This window comes from Chelonia mydas, chromosome 7, assembly GCF_015237465.2.
Source record: "Chelonia mydas isolate rCheMyd1 chromosome 7, rCheMyd1.pri.v2, whole genome shotgun sequence".
NCBI lineage: Eukaryota > Metazoa > Chordata > Testudines > Cheloniidae > Chelonia > Chelonia mydas.
In genome coordinates, this window is record NC_057853.1 from 54885035 (window position 1) to 54910308 (window position 25274).

The 25274-nt window shown below is 45.2% G+C and overlaps 1 protein-coding gene across 16 annotated transcripts in view; it reads right to left on the reverse strand.

The window, feature by feature from the left end:
* The window catches only part of GBF1 (golgi brefeldin A resistant guanine nucleotide exchange factor 1), a 180303-nt gene that overhangs the window by 15475 nt on the left and 139554 nt on the right, over window positions 1–25274 (reverse strand). For all 16 annotated transcript variants that reach the window (XM_043550327.1, XM_043550325.1, XM_043550326.1 and 13 more), the window contains 16 exons: window positions 22187–22355; window positions 21779–21990; window positions 20697–20795; window positions 19998–20192; window positions 19394–19580; window positions 15613–15753; window positions 14182–14270; window positions 10596–10798; window positions 10132–10255; window positions 9699–9824; window positions 8879–8961; window positions 5583–5819; window positions 4683–4776; window positions 1150–1326; window positions 568–632; window positions 341–464 (listed from right to left, as the gene is read on the reverse strand). In XM_043550327.1, coding sequence (XP_043406262.1) covers window positions 341–464; window positions 568–632; window positions 1150–1326; window positions 4683–4776; window positions 5583–5819; window positions 8879–8961; window positions 9699–9824; window positions 10132–10255; window positions 10596–10798; window positions 14182–14270; window positions 15613–15753; window positions 19394–19580; window positions 19998–20192; window positions 20697–20795; window positions 21779–21990; window positions 22187–22355 — 2325 coding nt within the window. The remainder of the gene's footprint in view (window positions 1–340; window positions 465–567; window positions 633–1149; window positions 1327–4682; window positions 4777–5582; window positions 5820–8878; window positions 8962–9698; window positions 9825–10131; window positions 10256–10595; window positions 10799–14181; window positions 14271–15612; window positions 15754–19393; window positions 19581–19997; window positions 20193–20696; window positions 20796–21778; window positions 21991–22186; window positions 22356–25274) is intronic.

Consider the following 25274-nt stretch of genomic DNA (forward strand, 5'->3'; position numbering starts at 1 on the left):
CTCAGCTCCCTATGGGGAAGCACCTGCATTTTCATGGACTTATGGAATGTGGCTCCCCATGGACGAGTAGTGTTAGACCTGTACGGAGTACACTACAGCTCCCTACAGCTGTGCATAAGCAGGTATTCTTCAGGGTCTGTTAGGTCCCTGAGGTTTCCAAGTCCTCTGGGATCCTGGCTCCATCTATATGGTTAACACTCTTCCACAGGAAGTGGGTACTTAAGAGTTACAGCCCCACTTCCCATGATCTGTGAAGGTCTGTCCTCTCATACACACCACCCAATGCCCCTGCTCAATGCATTGCACTCTGTGCCAGATTCTTTTCAGTCCCATGCATTACCTTTATGCACTCCAGAGCTATTCGCTTTGCCTCCTGGTTCTCTGTAGATGGCCCCCTCATGCCAGATTGTTCTGTACCGCTGAGGGTGAGCCAGCTAACAAAGCTCAGCACTGTGGACTCACCGCTGCAAACAGAATACACACACATCAGCCACACAACAAGAAACCATGCATGTTCCCTAGCACCCACGAGGGACTTGCTGAGCCACACCTCTCCATGCCACTCACCGGTTAGATGGGGTCTCTTCCCGCTGCAGAGAGATCTTGCCATTGGGATCCACAAAGTCTTCAACCTGGAAGTCAGACCAGAGTGCATGTCCCAGTGTTCACCTCTTTCAGCTCTGTCTTCTTCACATCCCCAAATCAATTTTCCATTCAAGTCTACACTATCTGGTCTATACACAGCACATAACCCGCCCCCCACATACAGACACTGTCACCAAACCTGCAACCCCACAGGCAAAACCACAGAATTGGGCCTTCTACAGTGCATTGTTGCAGTCCCCACACCATTGCATTTCCCCACACAGACATGTCTTGTCATTTATTTTAGCAGATGTCTGAGAGTTGGAATTAATCAAATTCAGATTAAAAACAAAACAAACAAACAAAAAACATCTGCCAATCTGAGAAGCAGGAGCCCACAGGTCACTACTGTGCTAAGCCCTTCAAGGGCTGTCTTGCTCTATACACGCACTGCTAAAGCCATGCCTTTCCAAGCAGGCTCTCTTCTCCTTTGAACTGGGACTCTGCAAAGCTGGGCTCCCCATTTGCCCTGTCTTGAATTAGCCAGGAGCTGGCTGTCATTACCTCCACCATGGCCTTGGGCAGCAGCTCTGCTCGGAAAAGCTGCAGCATAGCCTCCATGATGTTTTTCCAGCCCTCCCGCAGAATGTCGCCATGGCGATGCGCCAAGTGAAACACAGTCTTTGCTGCGATGTGGGCCTTGGGATTACTTCCAAAAACACTGGGCAGATTCTCAATAGACTGCAAGAGAGAAGAGTGGGTGGCGGTCTGTCAGCAAGACACATTTCCCTTTCAACACAGCCCAGGACGGAGTGCATTGCAGACCCTGCTATGGGACAGACGATATTTCTAAGAAAGACTATGGGTAAACTACAGCTAGCACTCAATTTTGGGGAAGGCTGGGCTCAGCTGGCTTCACTGACCCTTGCTGAAACACAGAGGGAAGACAGAGATGCACCATTGTAGCACTTCAGCGACATCACTACTATGCTGACAGGAGGGGTTCTCCCATTGGCATAGGTACTCCACCTACCCGAGAGGTGGTAGCTAGGTCAACTGGAGAATTCTCCTGCCCATACAGTGCTGTCTACACCAGGGGTTAGATTGGTTTAACTAGGTTGCTCGGGTATGTTGATTTTTCACATCCCTGAGCAACGAAGTTATACAAACCTCATTTCCTAGGGTAAACCAGGCTTAAGACTTGGCACTACAGTAACTCATTCCAGAATCACAAAGCTCTTTACTAATACTTCATTCAACATCACAGCTCCCCGGAGAGGCATGAATTATTAACTTCTCTGTACCTCAGTTTCCCTCCCAGGCCTGCTCTACATCAGGAAATTAGGTTAGTATAATTACATCATTAGGGGAGTGAAAAATCCACCTCCCTGAGCAACTCAGTTAAACCAATCTAACCCATAGTGTAGACAGCACTAGGTCGGTGGGAGAATTCTCCTGTAGACCCAGCTACCACTTCTCGGGGAGGTGGAGTACCTATGCTGATGGGAGGACCTTTCCCGGAAGCATAGGTAGTATATGCACTGATGCTCTACAGAGGCACTGCTGCAGCATTTTAAGTCTCGACAAACCCTAAGTAACATGACTATATAAGTGACTTGCTTAAGGGCTCAGCTATTCCCACTCAGTCAATGGCAGGGCTGGGAACAGAACCATGAGTCCTGATCTGCAGTCCCCTGTGCTAATTACTAGACCACAGTCCCTTCATAAAGGCAACCTGTCCAATACATCCACAGCTTACCAACACAAAGTGTGTTATGCCATTCCATCAAACTGACCACATGCTACAAAACTGAGTCTCTCAGTAAAGCAATATAGCAACCATGTGAATAAGGATCAGAACTAATATGTCCAATGTTTTTGAGGAGCCCAAAAGCCTCTCAAGAGGAGGAACACTATGCAAAGAAATAATCCGTGTAAGTAAGGAACAGAAAATCCAATAACTCTGTTCTGCCCCCAAGGCTAATTGAGAAGGGGTGAAAAATATTGGACCAGTCAGAAGCGTAACTCTTCAGATCTCATACTTGAAGCCCAGAAAACATGTGTCCCACCCTGTTATCCCATTGCTCTTGAAAGAGGTCCAACTGCAAAACTACTTGCTTTGGCAGGCACTGCTGTCAGTGCTAATGACCAGAGCTGTATTGCATGAGTGGCTCTATGCGGCAAGCTTGGCAAGAAAGTTTCAGCTACCTTTGTTCCATTTCCAGTGCCAGCCCCCATTTTATTATGAAAGAACCACAGGAACATACATATCAGTGAGCTCTCGCATCAAAATATGAACTTCAACATCCCTTGGCTTCCTCTGTGCACTGACCAGCCACATCCAACTCATCCCAACAGACACCAACTCCAGAACACCCAGTGGATGAGTGTCTAACTGCAGAGAAAGGCAAGAAGAATAACACTACTGAATCCACTGGAGAGCAGGGTGATCTTGCTTACAACCAGTTGATTCCTTGCAAAGACCTCTTCCATCTCTTCTCTCACAGCTGATCTCCAATATGGCGACATCTTGCAATTGCAGTGCCTCAGAAAAGATACCTGATCACTAAAAGGTTTGCCTAGGGAAGCTGCTAACAGCTAACCTAAACTAAAATGGTCTTTCCTTACTTTCTCACTGTTGCTCTTAGTCATCTTCTCAACCCCTTAAAACACTGCCTTCCCCTCTACTATATTACCTCTCAAATATCTGTGGTCCTCAGGTTGTATGGAAATTTAGGGCTGAAGAATATAATTGGTACAGTTGGAATACAGCTAAGGATAAGACCCTATTTCTTGTGGAAAAGCCAGGGGCATTTTTCAGGACGAGAAGTCCTTGATTTTATATCTCCCACCAAAAGATGCACTTGTTAAACTGCAACAGAACTCGGGCTGCAGCGTGCCAAATTTCAGTCTCACAATTGAATGGGATGCAGCAGGCAATTGTTAGGAGCCTTGCAGGGCTTAGTCTAGTAGTTTGGTACAGTGCTCTAAAAGGTTGGGACCAACAGATTTACACAGTTCAACAGTTCTTTGACGGCATACACTCTCCTGCTTGAAAAAAAAAAAAAAAAGAAAATCCTCCAGCAACCCAGACTCATTCATCCCACCACTTTTCTGTAATGTCAACCAACAGTGCTCGTGTGTGTGTGTGTGTGTATACGTACGTACACGTACTCTAGGAACTTCTTCAAATTCCTGCTCTATTTTCTAAAGGCTTTGTCTACAGCGTATTTGTAGTGTGTCCCTCTCCCAATACATTCAGGGTACGTCTACTCTGCACATGCTTTACAGCAGGGTGGAGTGTATACACCACTCTAGCACAGGTATAAATACCAGTGCAGATGGTGAGACGCTGCTTAGGCGAGTATAGACACACCAGAACCTTATGATATGTACCTCACACGGCTCTCTACAAGCCCAAGCAATGCCTCCTCTGTCTACACTGCTATTTTTAGCAGTGTAGTGTCCCGGTGTCCTCCTGCTGCCTGAGCTTTTCTCCACCTCAGGGAAAGACTGCAGCAGAGAGGAAAGGCTCTGGCAGAGGGAAGGCAGCAGGCAAAGGCTCAAATAACTCTCTGCTGCTGGAGCCTTTCCCTGCCACAGTTCCCCACTGCCAGAGCCCTTCACTGATGCATGTAGATACATGCGGCAGCATGGATGCAGCCTGCTTTTCACTGTGATATGTAGCCACACATAACCGACATGCTGCTGCCAGTGGTGTGCAGTGTAGACATATACAGAGTAGAAACTTCTGTGATTCAAGCAACTTGGCTGCCACAGGTGATCCCTTCCCATCCCTGACAAAACTGCTGCTGAAAATGCCACATGAGCAACACCTAGAAGGAAACAGTGGGGATATTAGAATATGCTGCTGTGTGGAAACCCTACTTCATTACAGACAAATCACATTTCTCCATTCACTTGCACTGAAGAGTTCACTCCGAAAATCCCTGCACTGGGGCTGAAAAACAGGACAGACAATATATCTGCAGGGGATGTCATCACCTGTAAAAGTTAACCTCTCCACAGCAGAAACTTTGAGACAGAAGATGATATATGACAAGTATCTGCTTCCAGATCCCTCCCCACAAACTCACCTCGCTGCTGAGGGCAGTAAACTTGCAGAGAGAAATTATGAGATTGTCAAACACATCACTCAGGCCATAGTGTGCAGAAATCATTGCACATTTCCTGAAAGACAAACCACAAGCAATGTAACCACAACAGCACAGGACGCTCCCAGTCTAGAACCCCAGGTCAGGTTCCCTCTTCACTGACAATGCAGGACCATTCCCCTGCATCTCACAATACATGCCAGTGTTAGCAACCCATCTCTGTTCTGTGCTGCCACCCTCCAGCAAAACTACTGGCAGGTGCAGAGATCCTGGTATTTCCTTGTGCTGGTCCAGAAAAACTGCAGCCTCAGAGGCCCAGGCAGACAGGACCAAGGTCCCCAGTTCAAACCTTAGCATAAAAGTACAGGTGGTGAATTTGTTCATGGTGTTGAGGTTCAAAGTTCAAAAAGGCCCTGGATACAATGGTGTAATAACTGAGCTTTTAAAATGTGCTTATACATAATTTGAACCCAGCTGTGACCAAAGACCCCCCCCAATACAGACTGCTATGTCTAGGGAGTGATTTTTGAGAACTAGCTTGGCCAAAAAACATGCTAGGACCTATCCTGGCCACAACTAAGTTTAAATGGTGCTCAATCACTTTAAATAATTTATTACAACAATGTAGACCAGACAAAGATTGAGTGGTACCAATCAGAAGCCTTTAAGGATTGGATCTACACAAGCCCAGGGAAGAGCACTAGCCAGTAATGTGGGGCTGCAGACTGGGAGCAAAAGCTTCTACTTGCTAGGGAAAGCCAACAGCTGATCTTCTCTATGCTCCCTCCAGCTGGCAGACAGGAGACACTGCCCAAAATGGGGATGATTTACACCCACAGACTGGAAGCCTACTAGATCTCTGCGGAGGAAGAGTAGGGCTACCTGAAGCCAGAGATAGCCTTCTGGATGATTGTTTCGTCTAAGCTCTTGTCAAAAACGTAGGACAGGGCTGCAATGGTGGGGCCCCAAGTCATGGTGAAGAGATCGTGATCATAGCTTCCTGGAGGCATGTGCAGGAAGATGCCTTCATCAGTAGCACCACGATGCAGCAGTACATTCCATATGTAGTTTTCCTTCACTAGGCCCGTCTGCTCTTCTGGCATCACTATCTCGTCATTTCTAACAGGGATGGAAGGAAAGGTTAGGTTTGGCTCAGAATGAAAAAATCTAAAATTTACACAGTGCCTTTCATTATAAAAGATCTCAAAGCACATCACAAACTATGCACACCTTGGGATCACTTTGCCCACCATTCAAGTGCATGCATACTGGAGTTGGAATGGAAAATCTGTTAACAGCACTCCACTTCCTGACCTAAGCAGCTGTGTAGCGTTGCGAAGAATCCATCTCTGTCTAAAACTGAAGAGGGAATTTAGAGCATAATGCAGTTAACCGAACTGGAATTAGCCAGGACACCTGATAACTAGCAGCTCAGTATCCTCTTGCTCCTTTAGGACCCCATTCATCTTTCGCACAGGTAGCTTGTGCATTCCCAGACAAAAACTAAGTTAATATGGCACTATAGCAAAGAGCACATATGGGTGATTTAGGGTTAAAAAAATTAGGGATACACAACTCAATACACTCAAAACCGCCTTCACCAAACAAGGACACTCCACCAGAGGTAGATCACATCATGGAATGGGCCACCCAAGAGAACCTGCTTCAATACAGCAATAACCTCCCCTCCCCCCTGAACTGCACACCCCCAGTGGCCATCTACCACCCCACACTGGAACCCATATGGGTATCACTGAACAATTATAACCCATACTCAATGGGGACAACATAGTGAAATAAATCCTTCCTGACCCCTTTCTTCTGGCCTTCCCAAAACCACCCAATCTCTCCGAGCTCATCATCAGAAGCAAGTTCCCAACAACACACCAACTTAAAGCAGAACCAGACTCTGCCAGAACAATGGATGCAAAACTTGTAGACATATCTCCACTGCTATGATGGTCAACACTCCCCACAACACACCCTGAAGGATCCATGGGTCCTAACCATTCATATCACAACATGTGTTGTACCTCATCCAGTGTACTAGATGCCCCAACAACTATGTGGGTGAAACCAGACGATCACCATGCTCTTGAATGAACTCTCAGAAAAATGATAAAAAACAAAACACACCCTATCACCTGTGGGTGAACACTTTTCACGAAGTGAAAAGGTACATCGGTCTATATCTGACCTCTCAGCCCTCATTCTCAAAGGAAACTTGCACAAACATTTTGGAGAGACAAACCTGGGAGCTTAAATTAAAAACTTGGCTAGACACTAAAAATCATGGACTGAACAGACACACTGGATTTATGGTTTATTACAACAATCTATAAACCACTAACACACCACCCCTTCTTCCTCCCGCCTTTCTTTTGCCTGCTATGACAGGAGAGGTGTGAACAGGCCACTTCACCTGGAGTGGTCCCTTATAAGATGTGTTAACTACCTATGCTAAACAAACATGTTCCATCTTGTATTCAGCTGTGACACACTGAGTGCATTTCCCAGACCCCAAAAAGAGCTCTATGAGAGCTCAAAAGCTTGTCTCTCTTACCAACCAAAGTTGGTCCAATAAAAGATATTAATTTACCCACCCTGCCCCACTTAACTGAGGGCAGACTGTGGCCTCAGTCCCATTGAGATTAGGAGATATCAACCATTTTGAAAGAGGTCAGTTCTTTGTGGAATTCTCTATGCAAGGACATTCTTCAGCTGCCGAAGAAACTTCCACTTATGAAAACCAATTGCAAAAAGTGACCTTTAATTTAAAAAATTCGTAATATGGTCTACACATAAGGTTGCAGTAAATTTCAACTGTAGGGAAAGTTTGAAGAGACTGTTATGTTTGGAACAAACAGTTTGATACCCAACAAAAAGTCTCTTAAAGGACCCATATTTTGATTAATTTTAACTCAAATAAATTAATGGATTTACTTGGAAATTCTCAGAAATTTAATTCTGTGCCCAGAGCACAAGTGCTGTAATTTTGAACAGGATATGCAATATTCTTCATCTACGTGACAGTCTGAATCTCTACTTTAAGTGCAAAAAGCCTCCATCTTAACTACTGAGTCATGACAGCACCTCCGCAACGGAGCAAGACTGTGTACGCCAGGCTGTCCTAGCATCAGTGCTCGTAACAGAGCCATGAGACAGTCTGTGGACTGACTACAAAAACTGGGCTGGTTCTGGGATAAGAGTCATCAGACAAACAAAAGATCTCTGAAGACTCTCTGAACTCTGTTTGAAGGGAGGAGAACCCCATCAAGCAATAGACACTGATCAAAACTACAATTTATTTGTTGAAATATGGAGATCCCTCTTGAACTTCTAGGTACTTAGCACAGGTGCCTGCATAACCCTGCTTCTAGAGGAGATTTGAAAGGGAGCGCCGGACTAAGAAGTCCGCCTCGTTTCTGGACCCAGCTGTTGCACGCAATCAGGGATTGAAACCAGCTGAGAGTCAGAGTCACATCCTGCCTCCTCAAAGCTGTAATCCCCTTAGCTTCGAAGTGGTTGGGCCTGGATTTACTGAATACGATAATTTCTGAGCAGTTATTAAAGCCTCCCCACCCACAGCCAACTCTGAGCACGAAAGGACCACAGCAGTCAGGAATTCCCCCAAGCAACGGTCTGTGTGCCAGGAGCCCCAGGGATGGGGAGCAGAGACCAGGAGCAGACAGTTTCATGAGAGAGAGAGAAAGGGACAAATGCAAAAGCAGAATATACAAGACCAAGACCTGGCCACACCATCTCAGGGCACCAATGCAGCATCAGGGAGGGACACCGCCTCTGGCGCTACAAGTTCTAATACAGCTGGAAGCCTGACCCAGAGGAGTGGTTTCTTAGCTACAGTATCTCACATGTACCGCTCTCACCCTGCCATTCCTTCACATGTTGATAGAAGCCATGTTTTTTTTAAAAAAAATCTTTATCTTAAGTCTTGCAGATTAAAATACCATGGCAATGTTCCAACTACACAAATCCAATTCAATAACTGTGATGAGCCTATTACCACAGCCCCAGATTGAGATGGAAGATGGTTCAAGGCAGACTGGCACATGATCAGCAGAATTCTCTCTAATTGTGCTCCAGAGGTCTCACAGACCAAAACAGAGCCGCTTTGCTCGGTGCATACATGGAAATGCGATAGAGGGCTGAATACTTACTTGATGGCATGGTACATGTCCTCCAGTATGTCCTGTTCGAAGTCTTTGCCTCCATTCACCCCCTTCAAGTTCTTCCGGAATTCCTGGGAACATTACAGTTAGCACCAAGATGATTCTCTTAAGAATATTTCAAAAACACTAACTTAAGTGGCACTCAACAACTCAGAGGCCCATATGCAGCTTGCAGACTCCATGGGTCTCATTAATTGTTTGCTTGCCTTTCCTGGGACTCAGGAAACACTGACCAATACACTATAATTCAGGGAGTATTGAATAATCCTTGTAGTGGCATGGGAGCGTTCAGTAGCCTCCATCCCACCTGCTGATAGGTATTACATGGGGATGGTCCATTAATGTTACATGTGATTAGCTTCAATTGTGCATTGGGATGACAAATACACCACCTTTGTAAGAACACTGTGCCATCACTTTGAGCTCTCTGCACTTCCCCAAGTGCTTATTCACTTAGCATCACTTCTCTAATCGACTAGTCTTTTTTCTATTGCTTCTTTTCATTCTTACTAGTTCTTATGGTACAGCAGGTCACAAAACTGTGTTTACAGAGTAAAAGCAATTCAAACCTTCCCTGCATGTTACTGCTTAGCTTTCATTTCTTCAGACTGCGTCACTCTTGTACTTAACCCCAACACTTCTGTTATTTACAGTACATCAAAGAGTGATGAGTGGGACAGACTAAACAGAAGATGGAAGGAACAGCAAACGGAAGAAAGCCAGAAAGGTGAAAATAGAACTCCGTGCTCCTAAAATGAAGAGAAGTAAGAGGCAGCATAACAGCCACGTGCAGGGAATCTGCTCTCACCTCTAGAGTCATTGGAACATTCTGCTTGCGGACATTATGGTTATGCTGGTCAGTGTTCAGCATAATAACTGCGTAGGCCAGGGCAAAGCAGGCATCACTATTAGCAAATGGAGAGCCATTTGATTTCTGAAAGGCAAATACAGCCACAAGTCAGATCCACAGGAGACAGATGCACACATGACTTGAGATCTCCATTTTCCTGCCTGCACAACAGAATCCAACAAATGGACTGGCTGAAAAATCAGAACTCTACTCCCAGCTTCTGGACAATGCCCCGGAAGAAGTCACTGTGCCACCCCCCACCTACACAGTAATGTTATAGAACACCGGGAGTTCAAAAGAGGTCAGATTCACCCTGTGATTTGACATGTCAAGGATAGCAAACATACACAAGGGGTGGATGGAGCATAATTTCTTCCCACCCAGTACGCACCCGCCAATGTTCTGTGAAGGCTTCCAATAGCCTCTGAATCACCGGCGCCTCTCCTGGTAAGCGAAATGCTTCTAGGTAAAGCCGTAATGCTTCATCCAGTCTTAAGCCTTGGAAATTGAAAGTCCTGCAATAAGAGCAAAATGCTATGAGAGACAGAAGCAGACAGGAGAAGAAGGCAGGGCAGACAAAACAAGGCATGTGTGCACTCACAGATTTATTGACTGGAAAACACTGAGGATCAACATACAGGAATGAGCCATACCGACGGGTGGGCAGGGAGCAGAGGGAGATGGACACGAGTGGTGAGTGGAAGAAAGCAGAAGGAAAGGTCACCAATAACAGCCAGTGGATAGGAGCGACGAAGCAGGAACAGTGGTCATAGTAGCTGGTGGTCTGTTTAGCTCCTGAACCAGTTCCCCTTTGTGACCAAATACATCAGACACCAACTATGGAAAAATACTCACCCCACAAAGCTCTCCAGCAAGTCTATGTTCTTACGGTCACTCACAAACTCCCCAATCATCTTCTTGTCTAGCCGGGGATTTTCTCGCAGCCACTGGGCCACCTCATTGTTGTCCATGGGGATGGCCAGAAGGCTCTTCTCCTGAAGAAACTGTATCCCTTTCCTTGGCTTCTGGTTGAACTGCTCTGTGCCAGTTATCAGGAGCTGCAGGAGACAAGCTAACAGTTACCAGTTTGGCTGAAGAGCCCTACAAAGCGGAGAACCTCTTTTTGGAGATTCACCTCCACTTTTTACTTACAGGTGCTCTAGGGGGTCAAAAGCCACAAAACAAAATTACTTCAAAGGCACTGTGAAAAATATGACTGACTTCAGGACTGAATACATTGTTACACTTGTGTGATCTTGGAAGAGGGATCACCCGAAGACAGAAGATCTGCAGACCTCCCTCAGAGACACAACAAAACAACAGTGAACAGCACAAACCACAAAAAGCTTCAAGTCTCACCCAGTGACTAATTCTGATACTACAGGATATCCCGCCCTCCCCAACACTGCTATTCAACTAGAGCAGAGGAAGTTGTAAGATGAACTCTGAACAAATGGCAGGAGATCAGGGCCACTCCTCTACAACAGTAGCCACTGTTATCCAGTATTTTTGGACTACTGGAATCTCATTCTAAACCACTGACAGGAGTACAGGTAGCAAGAGTCCTATGCCCCTATGTGGCACACAGAAGCAAAAGACACTAAGGGCTTGGGGTATGTAGATACTACTTATGCCGATGGGAGGGGTTCTCCTGACAGTGTAGACGATCCACCTCACCGAGAGGTGGTAGCTAGGTCCACATAAAAATTCTTCCATCAACTTAGCACTTTTTATACCGCAGGTTACATTGGTATATGTGGATTTTTCACACCCCTGAGAGAGACAGTTAGTGTAAATTACTAGTGTAGACCAGGAGTTAGAGAAGTAAGAACTATAAAGAGTTCAGCAGGTGAGGCAGGAACATCTGGAGCTCTATCAGGACAAGCAAAACCAACTGAGAGTCTGGAACAATAAAACAAACGGCTTTTTTTTTTTTTTTTAAAAGACAACTCTATTCTGTTTATACTTGAACAATTTGTGCTTCACGGACCAGGATTATATAACAAAATGTCTACAGTGCAATAGAGCACCTGGTTAAGGAAGGGTTAACTGAAGGTTTTGTAGTGTTAAGAAAACCAAACGCACAAACAGCTACATGAACTTTACTAAAGCCCCAGAATAAATGTCAGTTCCCTGTTAGTCCCCATCACCATGAAACTGCGAGCAATGACCTAGTGAACTAAATTCATGACCATCCCAATTCTAACTCCCCTGGGCTCTCAGTACCTCAGAGCCCATCGCCCACTCCTCTCTATCCCCCCATGTATGTCTGTGTGAACTTTCTCAAAGTACAGTGAAGTACACAGCTCCTGTAGTGTAGAAAACACAGGTATGCAGTCAGGATAACATCTGTTAATGTTTGAGAGATGCACAGATGCTGCTGTGATGAAGCCCAAGTACCTACTTAGCCTACACAGTCTGAGGGGTTACCTCACTGTGGAAAATCACTACTATATATTTGGAGCTGCAGGACGAAAAAAAGGTGTCTATTCCAGACTCTAGGCACCTTTGACACTTATCTAAAAAAAATATTTAATAACCTGTATGATATATGGCTAATTAAACCTCTTGATCCACCTTTCTTAAACAATGATCCTTAAACAACCTCCTCTCCCCAACAACCTCCATAAAAAGCAGACTTACAGTGGAATGTGAAAGTCAACAAATTTGGTCCTTTTTAGACCAAGGGAGGAGAGCAAATTCCAAAGCAGAAAGGCCATTATAGAGAATATCCTTCCAATGATTCCCTCCCTTATAACTGAGGGAGCTCCAAGTACAGCTCTTACATTAGTTATGGGAAGGAAGGGGGATCTGAGGTACTGCAAGACAGTCCCACACAGTTCAGAGCTGTCTAAACCAGAACCAATGCCTTAAACTCTACTCAAACCCACAGGCAGCCAAAACAGATCACAAGGCACAGATGTAAAGTGCTCACAGTGAAATACCCTGCACATATACATTTTGTGACCATTTTGTTTCTGAATAGATGTAAGATAGCCTCAAGAAAGCACATTATAATCTAGTTGAGGTGACAAAGGCATGAATCACAGTAGTGAAATCTTCATTGGTGAGAAAAGATTGCAGCCTTCTAGCCAGATGCAAGTGTAAAAAGCCATCCTGACCACCACTGAAAGCCAACTCACTCAACCCAAGTTGCAACCACCCATAAAGGGATAGTTAAAGTCACCATATCTTTTTGTTGCTTGCCCCAGCCTACCAACACCACTCAATTTCATCTGGACTGGGTCTCTGTTACTCATACTGAAATCATCACAACCCACACTTCCTCTCTATGCCTCCTAACAGACTCATATATACGCTGAATGTATGTCTGTACTACAACAGCTCAGCTACAGTGGTGCAGCTGTGCCACCATAGTGTAGATGCTTCCTACATCAATGGAAGGAGTTCTTCCACTGATATGATTAATCCACCCTCCGAAAGGCAGTATCTAGGTCTTCTGTGGACCCAGCTGGGTCTATAGCGGGGCTTAGGTCAACCTAACTATGTCGCATTGGGCATGATATTTTTCACAGCTCTGAGCAACATAGCTAGGCTGATCTAACTTAGGAGTAGACTAAGCCTGAGTGACAGGGAAAACAAGATGGAACCCAGCAGAACTCCACATGAGCGCAATAGTGAAAGAAGAGCAATTACTCAACACTATCCTCTGGGATCTCAGAGCAGCCACATCCACTCCCTCCTACTCTGGGGTCAGCAGGCATGTCAACACCATCTTGCTTTTGATATCAAAGACAGCTGATAGATCTACCACCACCAGCATGGACACCTGACCTCCATCCAGCTTGAGGAGGAGACCAACTACTAAGCAAGTGCAGTCTCTGTGCCAAACTCAGATTGGACCCTAGATTAACAAGGGTCAAAGAAATTGAGGCATCTAGATATGGGAAGAGTTATCTTGCCACAATCTGTCAATTATTTTACCCACAAAGGGGAGATTAAAGCAATATAATTGGCCAGAATGCCATTTTCAAATGGGGGCTTCTTGAGACCAGGCTGTACCGATGCTTCGGTAAGAGTAGCAAGCAACCCACCCTTCTTGAAGGAGATGTTGACCATCTCCATTAACATTAGGCCCAGCAGTTTCCCCAGTGGCCTCCAACAGCCTGGAGCACCATGGATCCAGAATACAAGTTCAGGCATGAAATTTCCCCAGCACCTCCAGTAACTCAGAGCCCTACCAGAGTGAAACTCGAGTAGACACAAAGTAATACCTATTCCCTTAAGACACTGCCTGGCCTCCTCTGATGCAGTTTGGTCCTCAGTGTGTGACTACTCAATTCATTATACACCCAAAGGTCTCAAATGAATATTCTGAAGGTTTGATTAATCACAACAGGCCAAAATGTAAATATTTTATGGAAGAAGAAACAGGGACGATGTCCAGAGAACCAATTTACAGTACGTTAACAGACCGCACCTTCTTTTTGCTCTTAATTTCCATCAGCTCCTGAGTTCTGGGCAGGAGGCAGGAAAACCGAGTAGGCTTCCTGGGGATGTTCTTCTCGGCTAGGAAGGAAAGTGAAGGTGTCATTACAGCCAAACCCTCCCTCACAACAGCATCACTCACTATGGTGCACTGAATGATTTTTCAGTGCCTCCATACAATCACGAAGTCCTGCTGCACTGCCCCTTCTGCCAATGCTATACTATACTACCTCCAGGTGCCCCACCACACACAACGTTCCCATCACTGCTGTAGAGGGGTGGTCAACCCCACTCCGGCTCTGAAGGGGTTAAAACAGCCCTGGGGAGCCAATAGTAAAAGCAGCCCTGCAGAGGGCTGCGGCTGGGGGAAGAGGAGTGAGAACAGCTTGGGGAAGCTGAGGGAGCAGCTGACCGCAGCTGGGGCCAGCTCAGTCAGGGCCCAGCTGGCCCTTATAAGAGGGCTAAGGGCCAGAGGCAAGGGAGGCTCACTCTAGCCCTGGAGTGGGAAGGACCAGCTGCCTGGGAGCAAGGTACGTGAGGTGGAGCAGTGCTGGGGTAGGGCAAAGGGAGCTGGGGAGCTCCAGCCTGGTAAACCCCCAGGCTGGAGGCCTTGGTAAAGGCCCAGAAAGGTACTGGGGCTGCAGAGGCAGAGGGTCCTAACCCCTTGCCAATGATGAGTGGCCATTACACTGCGGTCTGCCCCAATGAGCGGGGGTTAGATGATAACTGGCAGTAGCCACTGAAGCAAGGTGGGTTTAGAGGGTTGAAGGTTCCACAGGAAGGGGAGACCCAGAGTGTGGGGCTACTGCTGGGTCAGAACCCCAGGGTAAAGGGCACCAGGCTCCGAGAGGGACACAGATGCCAACGGCAGGCGAGACACCAGCCTGCAGAGGGCACTCCGAAGGCTGGAAAGAGCTAATTCCCAAGACAACCAGCAGGAGGCGTCGTACCAGTGAGTCATCGCTTTGCTACACTGCTCAGCAACTCCAGTACCACTCACATGCAAAGGAGCTTCTCAGCCATGATAATTTCACACACCCTGTTTATTTTTCTGCCTCCTCTGGGGCTGTTGCAGCCTGAGACTGATGATCCTCTCTTAGAGAGTGCTGTGCTAACCTTGACTATCTGTTGAAAATGCTACCAACAAGGGCAAATCTCATGTGTTTTTGCTACAAGCAAAGGGGACTCACCAGTTCCAAATCTCTCCACACATACAAACATCTACAGTAGCCATGCTCTGCCAAATACACCACATCTAGAGTAACTTGAAAGTCCCATGCATATGTACTTCTGGCTCTGATCAGGTTCCGTTAACAAGGGTAGCACAGTCCACTATAAGGTATTAATACCAAAGAACATAGGTCTGAACCATTCCCTGCATACAGATGTTCAGTTAGAGTCAAGGTCCTGTGGGGACCATTACCTGCATCACTTCCTCCCTCCAAATCCTGGCAACCCTGCTTCATCTGGTCAGCCATAAGACACCCACTGGTGGGTGGGCATGCCCCGGACAGCTCTGTGACCACACTGGGAGATTTCCCTTCACTCAGCACTCTCTCATTATCTGTGGGCAAAAGAGAAGGCAAGAGAAATCAGCAATAGAAGATGGACAAGAGCTTCTGAATAATCATAATGCCTTTTACTTTAACTGCTGTTCACCACTTGAAGGCCTTTGCATGTCTTACCAAAAGAAAAGACCAGTTACTGACCTTATAGGAACTGAGAGACTTTGAACTGTGTTGTCCTCATTGATTTTGTGACCCCACTCCTTCCAAGCTACTACAAAATCCTGCTTCTCTGGGACTCTGTGTTGACAAAGGAACTGAGGGGCAGCTGGATCCACTCTGCCCTTTACATTCTTGGGTGCGCCAATTCCTTCTCTAAGATTCCGTATTGGTGAAGGAACTGACACACCCAAGGGTATTAAGAGAAGAATGGGTCTAACTGCCCTCAGTTCCTTTTCCAATACAGAATCACAGAAGAGAAAGACTTTGTGGTAGCAGAGAAGGTTGAGCAATCTGTGTTGACAACACATCTCAAAGAACCTGTAAGATAAGTAACCATTTTTTCAAGTGATTTTCCACACAGATCCCACTGTTGGTGAGTAAGCAATTATCAGTTTGGTTGGAGATGGGTGCTAGGAGACTTGCTTAAAATAACAACTGCAGAACAAAATAGGCATCTGATGTGGAGGCCTCTACCAAAGTATAGTGTCTTGTAAATGTTTGAACCAAGCTCTCTATAGCTGTCCCAGAAATTTCAGAAATAGGGACATTCTTCAAACTGGCAACAGAGGCTGCATTAGGTCCAGTTAAATGAGCTCTAGCGTGAGTAGGTGGATCTAAGCTGGCTAATTCATAAAATGTCCTTATACAGTTGGAGAACACTACCTAAACCTTAACACCCTCTGCAAAGGTCACAGTCAGTCCAGGTGAGTTCCTGAATGATTTTGTCCTGGTAACGTAGTATGACAATGCCCTTACTACATCACGCATGGGAAATTTAGCTTCCAGGGAGTTGAACGAGGCTTGGGGAAGAAGACTGGAATATGAATAAACTGGTTCATATGGAACCCTGAAACAACTTTGGGCAAGAACTTGGGATGAAGCCTAAGAGTGACCCTGTTCTTATCAAACACTATTATAAGGGGGACCCACCAGGCAGGTGTGACTCTCACCTACCTGAGCTGATGTAATGGCTACTAAAAAGGAACTCTTCATTGTAGGTGGTAAAAGGAACAGGTTACTAAGGGCTCAAAGCAGAGACCCATCAAACACATTAATACTATAGTGAGATCCCAAGAGCATGAGGTCTCCCAAACCCGGGGAAAAACATGAGTTAGGCTCTTAAGGAATCTAGCCCCTGTAGGATGAGAAAATACAGTGTGGCCCAAGACAGGAGGGGGATGTGCAAATATTGCTGCTAGTTGGGCCCCTGTGGAACAAATAGAAGTCCCAGCTGTTTCAGGGATAAAATAATCCAATATTGTTTAAATGAGTGTTGTCAAGGGAGACAGCTTGTGCTCAGATGCCTATACAGAACACCTCTTCCACTTAGCTTTGTAACTCAGTCTAGCTGAGACTCTCCTGCTTTGGAGAACATTCTGAGCTACAGCTGAACAGCTTCTTTGGACAGATATCAGCCAGCCAGCATCCAGGCTGTTTGACATAATGATGCTGGGTGCAGCTGTAGGATGTGACCATTGTTGTGTAAGTCTACATCAGGCACAGTGGGCAAAGTGACTGGGAGCTGTGATGAGAGGTTCACTGGATCTGAATACCAGAACTGCCTTGCCCATGCCAGGGCTATCATGATCACTGATTCAGCAACTTGCCTCATCTCCTCAGCATCATGAGGATTGGGAAAGCACATCAGTTCTGGTGTTCAAAGGATGAGAAAGGCAAGTGACAGGGAGTCTAGACTGGAGTCTCTATAAAGCAGATCTGTCCGTTCTTGTTCTGAACTGTGGTGAACAAGTCTATTAATACGTATCGCACTTGCAAAAGATTCTGTGTAACAAATGGTTATTTACTTTATAGTAATTGTGGTACTTCAAGATGTTGTCATCTGCACAGATCCCACTGTAGGTGCACATGCATGTGACACTGAAATCTTTTGAATAGCAGTATCTGTTGGGCTGTGCCCACACCGTGTATACCTCCCACTTGAGGGCAAAAAGGACAGAGCGACCACAACCATCCCCTCACTTCCTTTAGTAATATAGAGTCCCAAATAAAGAGGGTCCACAGAGATGACACCACCTCAAAGAACCACAATCAATCACTATTAGGGAAGTAACCTCTTCCTTTTCTTTGAAAATTTGATAGGGTAGATACCACTGTAGGTGACTGCTAAGCAGTGCCCTATCTGGAAAGTATGATTGAGGAGCCTTCACTATCACTAACTGAACAGTGACAGTAACACTGCTCTGCCAAATTTTTGCATCTGATCTCGCAGCCAGATCAAGGGCTTAATTTCATATCAAAGAAAGCGGATTACTCCTCATACTGCCTTGCAAATTTTGGATGCGGAATGCATAGGTTGCACTTTTTGCTCTCGTAGAATGAGCTTTTTATATTTGAAGGGAGAGGAATATCATAGAATATCATGTGATCTATTGATGTACATGATGTGATACATTTTTATGTTCTCTGGGAAGAGATGGCTTGACCTTTGAAGCACCAGAGATGGCGATAAAACAACAGGGGGATAGTCTGAAAGATTTTGCCCTCTGAAGATGGCCATTTCAAGGGACTTGCTATACTAAGATATGAAGTTCAGTCTCTCCCAGAGAGAAATGAGGTTTTAGGGAAAAAAATAGATACATTACAGATTGGTTTGAATGAAAGCCTGACAGAACCATCTTTAGAGTACTTTCTTGACTCCAATTATGCTATGCAAGGGGTGAGAGAGGGTACTTAGGAGATGACTCCCTACTGTGTCATGATGGGGATTAAGAGGAGTATACCTCTAAAGATAGTGCTGTCCTGTGTGCTGTGGTTCTGCTGTATCCTCCCTAATTGGATAACTAATTTGGAAACGCTGCATCCTTCCTTTTGGCATCCAGAGGATTGCACAGAGGATCTAGCTTTCTGAGTCTACTTAGAGAAGGAATGACGTATGGAACGTCACTCAGGGATATGTCCCTCTCCTACGCAAAAAAGGCACTTGGAGTGGACTTTTGCCAGAGTCGGTAAACGGCACTGATTCTTCATATGAGGGGCAGGAGGGATGGACACCATGTGGACAATCTCTCAAAGAACAGTATGTTTTCAAAGAAAGGGCAACATGCTCTAAGTGGAACAGCAGCAGCAGCAAGGTTAGCGCACACGCGCATATACACATTAAACATTTTGTTCTGAAGGATGCCACAGAGGGACTGTAGCATTCATGGAGCAGAAGACCATTCCAGAGATGTCTATAGAACTGTTAATAGATATGACCATGCCTCCTGCCCTCTCCAGACTGTATCTTGGGACAGTGAGCTCAGTCTCCTTGATCTCAGTTGCCAGTGACCGAATCCCTGAAGTGGAGTGGTCTGACATCAAGGTTTTAAATGCTAAAGTATATTGGAAAGCATGAAACTGGAAGAATGGAAATACATTCTCTTGGAGTTCACTTGCTGAGTGACCAAATGGAGGCATACAAGTGGGTTTAGAATAAAGCTAGGGCTGACATGGAGATATTAAAAAGAAGGGTCTCACTGTTGCTTGTTTCTTTGGTGCTACTGGCAGTTTCTGTGCTGGGTTTGACCACTTCCTTCTCCTGTTGGTGGATGCTGCTGAGCACTTTGGCCTGGCAGTGTGCTTCAGTGCTATCAATCACTGTCAGCAATGCTTCAAGAGACAGCAGGTGAGTAGTGTAAAGTTGTCCAGAAACTGGAAAGGCATTCTGGGAAATCAAGGAGTTGAATGTCAGATGGTCTCAGATTTAACACCCTTCAAGGCAACTTTGTCCCAGTGCTCTGAAAAGGTAAATGTACAATATAACCCCCCCCAACTTTCCACATAACTTTTTGAGAACTCCCATTCATTTTCCCCCACTTATCCTTACTGTACTCCTTCCAGTTCTTTGATCTTCCAGAACCTAAGTGGTCCTTCTTATCCATACAAAGCTGTTCAACCAGAACCTTTCATCCACCACCATCTGCTCTTCTCCCCTCCTCTCAGACTCTCTGCCATCCCTCCTCTTGAGGGACTTTACTCTCCACATCCCCACCTACACCTCCCTCCGAGCCCTGTTCTAGCTCATGTTCTGTAGTCTGCAGCACTAGCTGAAGGGAAGGGCAAAGCAGAGCCTTTTCAGGACCTTGGAGAGCAATTTGGTGAGGTCCTCAAAGAGGTTAGAGCAGTAGTAGTCACAGTCATAGTTTATATAAAGCTCAGTGACAAAGCTGGGGATCCTCCACAGCTGAACAATGGCCTCCAGGGCCATCTCCTTCATCTCATAGGGCATCTTGGGGTTCTCCACAGTGATGATCTCCATCAGCTTCTTTATGTACATCTGGCAGAAACACAGGACAGCTCAGGTTAGGGGAAGAGAAAGGAAAGCAGGACAATACTGAGCTTTCAGGGCTCTTTAAATGGAGATTTAAGCGTTCCCCTTTCACATGTGCTTCACAGTGTGAAATCCTCCACATTTAGTGAATGCTCACTCCAGTAGAAGAACCTCTTCAGGTTCCTGTACACTTAGTAACTTCATACACATTTCAACAGCGAACTCTTAAGGGTGTCACTGAATTATTTTGCCATTCAGAAGACTGAGATTCACTATTCCAAAAAGTTAGAGGCAAGGCAGTTTCAAAAGCACTTTACTGTTTTAATAGGAAGGGACCCAGAATAGCCCTCAGAACCCCACATACAGCTACTAACACCTAGCTGATTGGTACTTGGGCTTACCCTCTGGAATCAGTGCATGTTACCACCCCATTCTGTATACCCCTACATGTCAAGCAGTTATTATTGACCTATTTCATGGGGACCATGCGGTTATATTTCAAAAACTCACTTCCAGTTGGAACTTCAGGTGCTCTCTCATGCTCTCAAAGAGAAGGAAGCATACCCTGAGGGAGGCTGCATACAGATTGAGCCGCTCCACACTCAGCAGCTGAGCAAGGAACAGAAACATAAGGAGTGAGAGGTCAAGCTACACTATCTGCCCAAGTGAGTAGTACTATTATTGTATCACATAACGGATTTATTTCTGGAAGCAATCCCATCCTCTGTCTCAAGATCTCTCCTACTGTGAATGGCAGTGGCCATGTTTCAAACACTCCTCCCCTGCTTCCAGGGAACTCTAATTTCTCCTTCAACTGTTAGACTTGCTCATTTGTAGAGCATGCATATCTCCTCTGAGCAGAAAGCTAGGTGACTAGCTGCCTCCAAGGATGTCTCTCTAAAGAATGATTAAGTACTTATTCCCAAGTCTCCACCTGCTGCCAGACTGGTCACTTACCATCTTGGGGATACATCTCAAAACCCTGTTTTCCCAGGCCAAGCCATAGAGTGTTGTCACAAAGCTACTGAGACAATGGAACCAAGCCAGTCACGACAGCTCATTAAAATCAGCTTCCTCACCCTCTACCTTGGGGCAAGAAAGGCAGAAGGTTTCCACCTACTGCTTTAATGAGGGAGGGTGAAGACAGGCATCAAGAGGAGACGTTTCTGCCCTTCAGAACCATTTGAGAATTTGATGAAGAGAAATGGTGAGGGGAAATTATCTGGTACCAGTTTGAGGGTTACGAGTGATCAAACAGTAATATCTGCTGCATGAGAGGAAAAGGATTCAAGAAAGGTTGGGGAGGAAGAGTGCCCATGTGTCATCTTCTCCCATATACAGCAACAGTAAGCTAACAGACTCTTGCATACATTCTTATGAAGGCCTCTTTCTATCAGAGACACCCTCTCCTCTCACTGGGACAGCAACCAGATTTGTGATCGTACATCACAGCTAACCACACCTCAGTTTCCAAAATAAAAGTTCTAGCCAAAGTGAGCTGCAGGGGAGGTGTGCTGGGTTGCTATCATTCCTACCTGGTACACAGGAAAACTCACTAGCACTGTACACCCAGTGGCGAAGCCCAAACTCACTTGAAAAAGGTGCCGGCACAACTCATCTTTCACAAGCCCCAGCAGAGACTGGCAGTTTGCAACAGGGGCAGACTCCAGAGCAACAGTGAGCAGCTGCAGCCCCATGTGGATCATCACCTCCGAGTTGTGGCGGTCGTGTGGATTGGTGAGGGAGATGAGGAAGCGGAACAGCTCTCGGATACAAGGCAGACCGTAGGGGACCAGTGCTATTCCTGAGGAAATAAGAGCAGGTAAGAAAATGTAGAGCCTCTACAAGTCTGCTCCCATCTCTTAACGATGCCCATCAAGAAGTACGAAACAATGTTACAGAAAACAGTTCAGGAACAGGAACTCATCTCCCATTTCTCAAGCTGTGGAGTAGCACAGACAGAGGCAGAAAGGACACTGGCAGTATTCCAAAACTCTCACCTTCTTTTTGGGAGGACTGTGTAAAACGTACTCCTCGGGGATTGACATAGTCCATGTCATGAACAGAGGCAGAGTCAGAATGTTCTGCCACAGATGTGCACTCTTCTAGCACCTCTGGGATAGACTCTACTGAGGCCGACTGGGTCTTCTCCACCCTGAGACCTTCATTCTTCATTCATACCAGTCATTTGGGAAGCAAGGAAAAAACAAACAGAGCAACTGTAAACTAACACTGCACCAGCTGCAGGTGAGGCTCATTCACTTAGAGTGGCCAAAGTAGCACCAGGCACTCATGAGTGAGCAAAGCAGAACTCAAAATTCAGACAGAAGAAACCTTGAACGTCAATTATAGTCCATCCTCCACAGCCAGTGTGGGAACACTGTCGAGTGTGTGTGCCTCAGTATGCTTTAGAAATGTCCACAATGATAGTGCTTCAGCAGCTTCACTTGGAAGATGCTGCCACAGCCCAATCAATCTTACTGCTAGTAGGTCAGATAAAAACTGATTTTAAAAAAAATCAAAACTTTATTTTTAAATTTAAATTAAACACAGGTTTAGTTTTTAAAAATAAACCTATTTAAAATTACATTTGACATTGACAATCCATATTATGGCCTAAACTCATTAGAATGTATCAGTGGCTGAAAGCCCATACTGTTGCACGGGTGTAATTCATAAAATCGTGGGTGTAATAAAGCCAAAAATGGCTGAGAACTTAAAAGTTGGATGGTAGTAGACCACGAATCCCAGTGATGATTGAACCTGGGGATATTCTGAACTAAAAGGGCTATCAACAATGCTTGTAGCTGTTTCCATCACATCACACTGGCTCTACTGACATTCTAGGGTTCAGAGTGACATACACAGACAATCCTGGAATCTTCTTATATAGATTAAAATCATATAAATTACATATAAAAATAATATTAGGCAGTACATGTTTGTTGCCAAGTCTTAAAGAAACCACTGAAGACACCAGTTAACCACCTGGAACCAGAGTCTGCTGAAACACTAAACCAACATTTGATGGCATTTGCCTCTTTTGAAAGTGCAGAGAAAATATTTTCTTCATTTCAGTTTATTCAACTAGTTCAGTTCAATGACTAGTTCATTCAGAGTTAAGAAACCAACTGGGAGTTGAAAAAGCAAGAAAGCTTGTTTCCTCTTCCAATCTATGAATAAAACTAGGTGTGAGAGGGTGAGATCTACTAGTTCTACAATCGTGAAAGAAATGGTTACCAAAAAGTCAGTTCAATTCACTAACTACAGATAATAATATAAGAATGGCCATACTGGGTCAGACCAAAGGTCCATCCAGCCCAGTATCCTGTCTACCGACAGTGGCCAATGACAGGTACCGCAGAGGGAGTGAACCTAACAGGTAATGATCAAGTGATCTCTCTCCTGCCATCCAGCTCCACCCTCTGACAAACAGAGGCTAGGGACACCATTCTTTACCATCCTTGCTAAAAGCCATTAATGGACTTAACCTCCATGAATTTATCCAGCTCTCTTTAAAACCCTGTTATAGTCCTAGCCTTCACAACCTCCTCAGGCAAGGAATTCCACAGGTTGACTGTGCGCTGTGTGAAGAACTACTTCCTTTTACTTGTTTTAAACCTGCTGCTCATTAATTTCCTTTGGTGGCCCCTAGCTCTTATACTATGGGAACAAGTAAATAACTTTTCCTCATTCACTTTCTGCACACCACTCATGATTTTATAGACCTCTATCATATCCCCTCTTAGTCTCCTCTTTTCCAAGCTGAAAAGTCCTAGCCTCTTTAATCTCTCCTCATATGGGACCCGTTCCAAACCCCGAATCATTTTAGTTGCCCTTCTCTGAACCTTTTCTAATGCCAGTATATCTTTTTTGAGATGAGGGGACCACATCTGTATGCGGTATTCAAGATGTGGGCGTACCATGGATTTATATAAGGGCAATAAGATAATCTCCGTCTTATTCTCTATCCCTTTTTTTTAAATGATTCCTAACATCCTGATTGCTTTTTTGACTGCCGCTGCATACTGCATGGACGTTTTCAGACAACTATCCACAATGACTCCAAGATCTTTCTCCTGATTAGTTGAAGCTAAATTAGCCCCCATCATATTGTATGTATAGTGGGGGTTATTTTTTTCCAATGTGCCATTACTTTACGTTTATCCACATTAAATTTCATTTGCCATTTTGTTGCCCAATCGCTTAGTTTTGTGAGATCTTTTTGAAGTTCTTCATAGTCTGCTTTGGTCTTAACTATCTTGAGCAGTTTAGTATCATCTGCAAACTTTGCCACCTCACTGTTTACCCCTTTCTCCAGATCATTTATGAATAAGTTGAATAGGATTGGTCCTAGGACTGACCCTTGGGGAACGCCACTAGTTACCCCTCTCCATTCTGAAAATTTACCATATATTCCTACCCTTTGTTCCCTGTCTTTTAACCGGTTCTCAATCCATGAAAGGATCTTCCCTCTTATCCCATGACAACTTAATTTACTAAGAGCCTTTGGTGAGGGACCTTGTCAAAGGCTTTCTGGAAATCTAAGTACACTATTGTTCACTGGATTCCCCTTGTCCACATGTTTGTTGACCCCTTCAAAGAACTCTAATAGATTAGTAAGACACGATCTCCCTTTACAGAAACCATGTTGACTTTTGCGCAACAATTTATGTTCTTCTAGGTGTCTGACAATTCTATTCTTTACTATTGTTTCAACAAATTTGCCCGGTACTGACGTTAGACTTACCGGTCTGTAATTGCCAGGATCACCTCTAGAGCCCTTCTTAAATATTGGTGTTACGTTAGCTATCTTCCAGTCACTGGGTACAGTAGCTGATTTAAAGGACAGGGTACAAACCATAGTTAATAGTTCCGCCGTTTCACATTTGAGTTCTTTCAGAACTCTTGGGTGAATGCCATCTGGTCCCGGTGACTTGTTACTGTTCAGTTTCTCTATTAATTCCAAAACCTCCTCTAGTGACACTTCAATCAGTGACAATTCCTCAGATTTGTCACCTACAAAAGACGGCTCAGGTTTGGGAATCTCCCTAACATCCTCAGCCGTGAAGACTGAAGCAAAGAATT